At 41.9% G+C, this 8644-nt stretch overlaps 1 protein-coding gene across 1 annotated transcript in view; it reads right to left on the bottom strand.

The window, feature by feature from the left end:
• Positions 1-1291: 1291 nt before the first annotated feature.
• The window catches only part of PRELID1 (PRELI domain containing 1), a 10002-nt gene continuing 2649 nt past the window's right edge, over positions 1292-8644 (bottom strand). The window contains exons 2-6 of the mRNA XM_018552415.1: positions 6091-6321; positions 5575-5800; positions 5341-5451; positions 3017-3095; positions 1292-1654 (exon numbers count right to left, since the gene is read on the bottom strand). Of these exons, the coding sequence (XP_018407917.1) occupies positions 1515-1654; positions 3017-3095; positions 5341-5451; positions 5575-5800; positions 6091-6182 (648 nt within the window). The 5' untranslated portion in view covers positions 6183-6321 and the 3' untranslated portion in view covers positions 1292-1514. The remainder of the gene's footprint in view (positions 1655-3016; positions 3096-5340; positions 5452-5574; positions 5801-6090; positions 6322-8644) is intronic.

Here is an 8644-nt window from a genome sequence, read left to right as displayed (position 1 = left end):
GTTTGAGGACACTCCCTGTTCCTTCCCGAGACAAAAAAAAGTTATCCGAAAGCATTAAAGAATAGAAAGGTAAAAAAATACCCTAGAACCAGGGGTAGGCAAACTCTGGCCCTCCAGCTGTGGTAAAACTACAAATCCCATCATGCATCTGTCAGTCTTGCAATTCCTCATGGGATTTGTAGTTTCACCATAGCTGGAGGACCCAAGTTTCCCTACCCTAGACCCTGGTTTTCATACTCTCAATACTTAAGGTCTGTATAGCACCTGTGATATCATTGGGCATCACCACAGGATCCTGGGAAAGCTGTGGATCCTAAATCTCTAGGTAAGCTGTTCCAGCACATTCTCATTGTATTTGGGATGCTCAGCTTTCTCAAGAGAAGGCACAATAATATCACACCTGCCTAGGCGAGTGTACTGGTCACTGATGCAGGAAATCAAGGACAGCGATAAATACTTTGTGGGAAGTTCTACCTTCTCCGCTGTACTAAAAAAAAAAGTGTTTGTGTGCCGATTGGAGATTTCTCATCACTTTCTTTGCTTCCATGAGGGGAAGGAAATGTCCCCAAGAGGGGACACGGCAATAAAAACCCGATAGTGGCTCTAACCATTTCCATTCAAAAGAAAAGCAGCCTTAACCACAGTTCTTTGCACTCCCTCACCACCTTCTTGTTGCAAGAGTTTACCCTGAGTAAGTGCTGGTCTCACAGACTACATGGGTGGAAGACATCACTGCCCACATGACGGTATTCATGCAGTTAGGAATCAATCGCTATCCCTGGATACATCAATTGTGCATCCAGGAATAGTGATTGATTCCTAACCACGTTAATGTATCACATAAGATTACATGCGGTGTGCCAGCTTTCTGATGCTTTCAAATGTGGCCGCTGTCACCTGATCATTAACTTAAATGGGTGACAGCTGTTGCTTGTAAACAGAAGATTTGGGGTTCCTGACGCAGGAAAACCAAATCACACTTAAGTGTAGGTGTGACTGTAGCCTAAAGGTTCCCATATTAGAAACGGTCGCGCGTCTTAGTTCACGCTGCTCGATTCTCGTACGATCGCGGGATTTCGCCCAATTCTCGTACGAGAATCGAGCAGTGTATGGGCACCTTTAGTCTCTGAAGATGTTTAGCTACCTGACAGAATAGAATTTATTCCCAGGCAATTATATATCACCATATGAGAAGTCAGATTGAAATCTTAAAATGTGATCAATTGCATTGTTTGATTATGACTAACATGACAGAACACATGTTGCTGTCTACCCAGATTAAAGACGAGGCACTTCTCAGATCATTCTTTAATCATAAATTAAAGCTTAGAAAAGTGTCATTTCTTATTTTTGCATTACATTCAAGTATATATTTCCTTCTTTTCATTTACAGCATGATAAATAGAACTAATTTGTACAAAGAGTTGAAAATTGGTTTAGATGACGTTTTGAACCCATCATCATTGGGCCTGGTGTGCAGTGATGTGGGATCTAGAATGGAAGCTGGGAGATGCTTAGACGTATTGCTGCTTCTTGCTTGTAGCTGCCTTGCTGGCCAAATCTTTGGCTTTCTCCTTTGCAGCAAGTGCTGTTTCCTTCGCTTTTTCTGTTGCATCTTTTGCGGTTTCCACCAGTGTCCTGGAAGGCGTATCGCCTGAAAGAAAACAGTCGGTTCAGGAACAGGCCTTGTCAACAACACAGTACATTGGGGTCATGTTTGTACTGCACACCAAAATTAAATGCTTCTCATATGTATTTACTAAACCAAGGGTCAGTCTATCCAAACTGGACACAATTCAAAGTAATGCAGGAACTACACATCATCGCCAGTGTGCGTGCGTGCGCACACCAGAAGGGAATATAAAAATCCAGCAATTCTGAAAGGCATCTATGATTTCATACTCCTCCATAACATCTACTGCAGAGGCATTCCAACTTGCATGCAGAATATTGTCTAATCAAAGAGCCAAGGTGTAGGAGATGCTGTTACAAAAAGGTAAACATTAGTTTTGTAAGATCTGACCTTACTTCATAAAAATGTGCCCAGATGTCTAAAACTATACAATTAAGTTACCATATGACTTGCCCACACTGTCAAATGCACAAAGCCAAGTGTTGAATTAACAAAAATAAGCTTTTAATTTCTGTTAAAGTTAACCTTCCTGGCGGTAATCCTGAGTGTGGCTCGGGTTTAATTTTCAGTACCAAAAGCGGTAACTGCGAGCCACACTCAGGATTACACTGTGCGTCAGTTACCTTGTCCACGAGCCCTGCTGTGTCCTCGGCCGATGCCGGCATCAGTCTTCCGGGTTCCGTCCCTTGCAAGAGCCTGCGTTGCAGGGGGGCGGAACCGGTGGGAAATTTAAAAAAGTAAAATAAATGGAACCAAAAACCCTGAGATAATCAGACCGCCAGGGAGGTTAAATCACTGATTTTTTGCTTGCAAGAATGATGGCCATTCTGGAACGGTAATAAGAAACTGAAAATTGATGTGAGGGAGAAAGCTACTACACAGCAGGTATATGGCATATGTGCCATAATCATCTGATTCAAGAATAGATTGAATACAGGTACCATCTTTACTGGTGAAATGTGTATGTTGGAGCACTGTATGGGAGATGGACATAGTGTAGTGTAATGTTTTGGTATAGGAGTTAGAAAACACATATACATCATCTTCAATACACTTTTAGAAATGGTTGCTTCCTTTCAAAGAGGCTCCAAGCACAAAGCGTAATTATATGCAGGTATGTCTGACAACAAGCCACTAGTCATTAGTTCCCTTGTAGTCCAACGAGGAAAATTATACTGTTCCAGAGTGTCGATCATGCAGGAAATCATATGCAAAGTCTTCCTTACAGACAAGACCAGTTATTATAGCCTTTATCTTCCATGTGACCTTGCTCTAGTCACGCTTCCCGTCTCATGACTCAGACATTACTAACTGAGCACAGAGTGGTTCTTCCTGTTTTTGTTTACCAACTCAGACTATATGGGAATGCGAGGATCCACCCACCTTGCATTTTTGCCAAGATGAATTCAAAGCCCTTCGTTGCCTTGGTCACATTGCTTTTGAACCGAGCCAGACCAAATTCCTGGTTGACAGAAGAAGTATAAAAGTTCTCTTTAAAACATACATCTGAATAAAATATTCACGTATTGCGCTGTTAATGAGTAACCAACAATTAACCCCTTAGTGACACAGCTTCAGGAAACTTAGTTCCTGGGGATGGGAACATTTTTGCCATGTGTTTAACCATAATTTCCATCTTCCTCATGCATTGCACTTCCACATATTTTAATAATGTGTACATAATTAGTGTAGTAACAGAAAGTAATTCATAATAAATTGTTTTATTTCTCCTGATTTATAGGGTATATCATATGTCTGGGATTTCAGTTTATTTTGGGAGTTATAGGTCACAAAATACAAGGAGTGAAATAAAATCTTAATGTGGAACAATTTTAGACTGTGGTATGTATTTTTATTAAACATATTTTAAAACTTTTTTCCTTTTTTTTACAAACTTTTGTTTTTTTAATCTAGGGGGCACTAAGGGGTTTTTTTTTCCAGGAGCTTTGATACTAAGTATCTCTGAGAATACAGTGTTTTCCTCAGAGATACTTGGCATCAGTTTGTAACACACCAAGCCAGCACGCAGCTGCGCAACACAGTCAGCTGCAATCCAGCTTACTAGCGGTCACAGCTCTGTGATCACAAGGCAGTTGTGCATAAGTCAGGGTTAGGTAACCTCAACAGTCCAGCTATGGTAAAACTACAACTTTCATCATGCCTCTGCTTTGAGAGTCATGCCTGTGGCTTGTAGAGTCTTGCAATGCCTCATGGGATGTGTAGTTCCACAACAGCTGGATTGCCAAGGTTGCCTACCCCTAGCATAACTGCTCCTCCCTCACTGCAAGTCTTAAAATCCATTCCCACCTTTGTAAGTGATTAGCACTTATTGTGATAATGTAGAGGTGCAGTGGTGATGTATACATGTGCACATTTTCATGACTCATATTGGAGGCTTTCCTCATTTTTTTTAATGAAGGTTTTATTAGGCCTGAAGCCTAAAACTTCTAATCTCTACAGGAAATTCAGTCTGACACCAGGGTGTCAGACTGTAATCAGCTGCCCCCTCCTGTCACCCATTGTAACATGACCAGTAAACACTAGCTCTGCCATTACACTATGAGGGGGGTTGTTGGATATTTTCACATTGTTCACACAGCAGAGGCAGACATTTCCATGTGAATATGAAGAGGAAAGCCAACAAAAAGATGTAAGTTTATGTGTTCATATACATCAACTGGATATGCCTGCTTCGTGTAATCTTGGTGTACATAACTGGCATATGTTTTTTTTAAATGGAAATGGGCTCTAAGCTGGTCATACACGGATTGAATATCGGCTGAAATGTGATCCATGGGTGATGCTACCGACCCCACCTGGCTCCACAGAAGTAGATTTTTTTTTGGTCGACTTTTGTCAAAACAGCCGGGTGGAAAATTGTCTAAACAGTGACTGCAATCAATCAGCGGTTTGGGTATTCTGACAGCCAGAGTACATTTGCCAGTTGGGAAGATTCCTCCATCCATGCAATGCAAGAATAAAGCAGCTCTACCTTCTCAGACCCAATACTCCATGGGAACCGCGGCGCTCACCGTGAATCTCTACCGGACCCAATCAAGCACCCTTTGTAGCCACTTTTATGTTTTTTCAATAAATTCCATTAAGAGGATTCCTGTGAGTGCCAGCTCTTTTCCACTGTCTCCATTCATGCGTGGATGAGGAAGTGAATCTTAAGATCATAGCCAGCTTAACACTCTTCTTACAATGTGTCCTGTAACTCATGAAGTCATTCAGCAAGCGTGGCAACTGCACTTGTCAGGCCCGTCAATAATAAAGTACACACACACTTAAAATAGTTTACCGTTCTAACTGCCAAAGTATTTTTAATTCCGTTTAATGTGCCCTGTGATTCATACATGTCTGCCACATTAGATCAGCTTTACTACATACTGAATCACCTGTTGGGAGACTGAAAAAAATAAATCACACAGGCTGCTAAATTGCTGTACTAGTAGGTGTCACCTGCCTGGTTGGCCTTTTGTGTCAGATATGCATAAAGCAGCAAAGAATTGCTGAAGAGATTTCCAAGAAGTTGGGAGATCAGGCCAGGACATCAGAAGGTGTGCTTAGTTGTGTGCCCAGGCATACTAGGACTTTGCTTTAGCTGTGTGCTAGAAGTTCTCTACTGCTAGAGAACTCCTAGAACACAGAATTTGATATCTTTACAGCAGTACAGGCTAATTGCCCAGTCACAATATACAACTCACCTGTATAGGTCTGCTAAAACCAAACACATTCGATGACACCCAAGCTTCTCTTTTAATCTCGGTCCAGTTTTTCTCTGGATTTTCACAGTATGTGCAGCGTTCCTCCACAGACTGGAAAGGAATTAAAAAAAAAAAAGAGTCTTTTTTCCCCAGATAAAGCTTTCCTAAACACACCAAGCAGTCCAAATAGTGGAGAGGACCTCCAGACCAATTATAAACTCTGCCCTTGCTTACCATGACCGTGCTGTGGTTTATGTTCCAGGTATAGGTGGTCAAGGTTTTCTTGGGTAGGTCGATTATGGAGTCTTCTAAAATGTACACAGCATGGGCCACATTGGCTGGGAATAAGCGATCTGCCCATCGCGGCAGGCGGTTGGTCTTGGTTAGAAGCTTTCTGGTTAGCAGCTTCTGGTCACTGGTTACCTCACGGTACAGAATGTCTTCAGTCAGGACATGTTTGCTTTAGGCCCAGATGGAAAAAAGATATGCAAAAACAAAAAGATTTTAATCTGCAGGCACAGTCCACACAGTGCGTACTTTACAAACCGGATTTGTCGAGTTTTAGAATACATGTAAAAGATTTTATTAGTATTTTTTGTAAATATAAGTGTTTACAATAAAAATGACAGTTCCCCTTTTAAAAGAATATAAGGTGTGGAAGACTAGAACTTCCGTTTACACTTGCAGCTGACTGAAAACATTTTCTGCAATGAGATCCCTTCCCACAGTTAGTTTCATGGCTCAGCTTACCTGTATGGGTTTGGGTAGCGCTGCCAAAAAGCACTAAATACTTGGTCCCATGAGCTCTTCAGCTCATTCCAGCTTAGAAAGTACTTCACCATTGTTCCCAAAGAATCACTGCGTCAAACCAGACAGACTCAGGAAACCATCGAAGGACGGCAGTGATGGGTTGTAGCGGTCACCTGGAGAAACCGTCTGGATCCAGCTCGAAGCCGGAGTGTGCCTGTCCTAATGAAGGGACTGCAACAAAAATGTAGAACATGTCTATGTGTGAAAAAACGAGGCATTCCTTCACGTCAAACACAGTCTGCTCTGCAGCTCAGGATAGAACACACAACACCGTATACACTAGAACTGGAAAGTGCACTAACAGCAAGAGAGAAAATTAATTGGATTTTAATAAATGTCTAGAACCATTGATATCAAGGTCTTAAAAACATTCAGTTGTCACTTCAGTGATGATGAGGACTAGAAATGTTTGATCAACTTGTTGAAATAGCATCGCATTGTTTTATAGTTTTAGACACAATGTAAGAGTTAAAATATCTGTCAGGTTTTCCTTTCTGTCTATGACCCGGTTGGATAGATTTTCCTTTACCTCCTTGGCAGATACCAATACAAGAAATTGGAACAGTTGTCACCAGGGCACCAAGGTCAAACCTTTCCTTACTTTACTAAAAATGTATTGTTTTCCTCTGTCTGTGCCACATTGGAGGGACTATCACTTCCAGTCCTGACAGAAACATTTCTACTGTCAATTACAGGAACGCTCTGTTCTTCTCACACAAGAATTCTCCAGGAGATCATATTAACAGTATAAATTGGTACACTCAATTTGGTACCTTGGACTGCAATGCATAAATGTAGCTGACATGACATTGACATCCCTACTTCCGTGTTGTGAGAGGAGGACTCCAGGATCAGAGGACATTGTAGATTTTGGGCTGCAGACAAGGATATCATGAAGGGCCCTCCAAGTTCATGTTTAATGTATGCTAACCCTAGTCTCTGTAATACATGTGATCCTGTGCTCCTCAGTCAGCTACAATTACTGCAGAACTTTACACTCTTGTGTTGTACAACAGGGACCATGTGAAACTACATATGATTACTTTGTTACCATAATCTTGAACAGTGGTATAAAAAGTAATAACCGTTCAATGTTTCCATTCCAACAACTAATCCACAACCTTGTCAGTCCTGGGTGAAATGTTACTCTCTAGGAAAGGGTCACAATATTGCAGAGCAGAAGAGGGAGGATGTATAAAACTGGCAGCATGGAAAACAAGCCTGAATCACCATTATCCACACTTCTTCAAATGTTACAATGATGCACTGCTGAAAATCACCGCATTAGCAGACACAGACTGGGCTTCTAAAAGTAGGAAAAGGTGAGCCGATAGCACAGAGGAATCTTTCATTTCAAATATCTGGAAGAGAAAATGACAGCAACATACAGGAAGTGGAATTACTCCCATGTAGGGGGCTACAGATACTCAGAGAGACTGAGAGCAGGCAACAGAATACTAGATTACTGAGAAACAAGACTGGGTGACCTTACTGGAAACCATGCAAAAAAAGTAGATGTATCTTGCTGCACTCCTTACCGGATTTCTGTAATAAATACAGGTGGGTGCTCGTAGTGACCACGGTTGGTGCCGTGAACAGTGTGCAGATTCAAAGGATGTCACCAGCACACCATTCTATTTGTGTTCAGCAAATGTCCATTTTAAGGACACAAATTGCCATTCAATTGCAAGTACTTTCAGGGCCTCGCAAGGTCCCCTTCATCAGGCTCATTTCAGAAATAGATTTGTGTGCTGGTGACATCCTTTGAATCTGCATACTGGAAAGCAAGCCCTGAGACGTTGTGGTAACGAGACTTTTTATTTTTTTCCTTAATAAAAAAGTAACCCAGAAAACATTGAGACATAGGATGTGAAAAGGACTGATTTGTTAGCATCTGCTCTAGTCACATTCATGTATCACATATACTATTCTATTGCGCTTCTATAAACACTGGACATGTCCATTATCTTCAGGCTATTGCATATTCTAGCCACTGCAGCTAGATGTTGAATCAACCTGAGGCCATGGAACTCTATCAGAAAACCAAAAACCGATATGCTTGGGTCTAGAGGTAATAGTAGGGCAAAACTAGAAGCATTTAGCCCCCTCGTATCCAACCTGCAGCCCCTGCCCCTTGGCACCTGCTGGGTGGCCCTTTACAGAATCTAGCAGTCAGTAGCAGCATTCCTTGGAAAGGAAGCTGTCATGTTAGCGATCTCTTAGCAGTCTCACATAGCATTTCCCCAGTGCAGTGTCTTCAGCCTTCAACCACACCAGTTGCATGTCCACAGTCTGTGACCATCTTCTGTCATATATTAAAGGAGAACTATGAGGCGAGTGATTTTCACCCATCCTCATAGTTCTAGCCGACGTGTGACAATTAAACTGTCACAGGTCGGCTCAGTAGATCGGAAAGTGAGCGAACACATACCGGCGCTCGCTCACTTCTCGATCCTGTCCCTGCAGAGAACCGTGACTGTCACTCACGGCTCCC

This window comes from Nanorana parkeri, unplaced genomic scaffold (assembly GCF_000935625.1).
Source record: "Nanorana parkeri isolate BGI_ZX_2015 unplaced genomic scaffold, ASM93562v1 scaffold87, whole genome shotgun sequence".
In the NCBI taxonomy this organism is placed as follows: domain Eukaryota; kingdom Metazoa; phylum Chordata; class Amphibia; order Anura; family Dicroglossidae; genus Nanorana; species Nanorana parkeri.
Note: the sequence above shows the minus strand (reverse complement) of the source record. Positions and strands in the feature narration are given on the sequence as shown.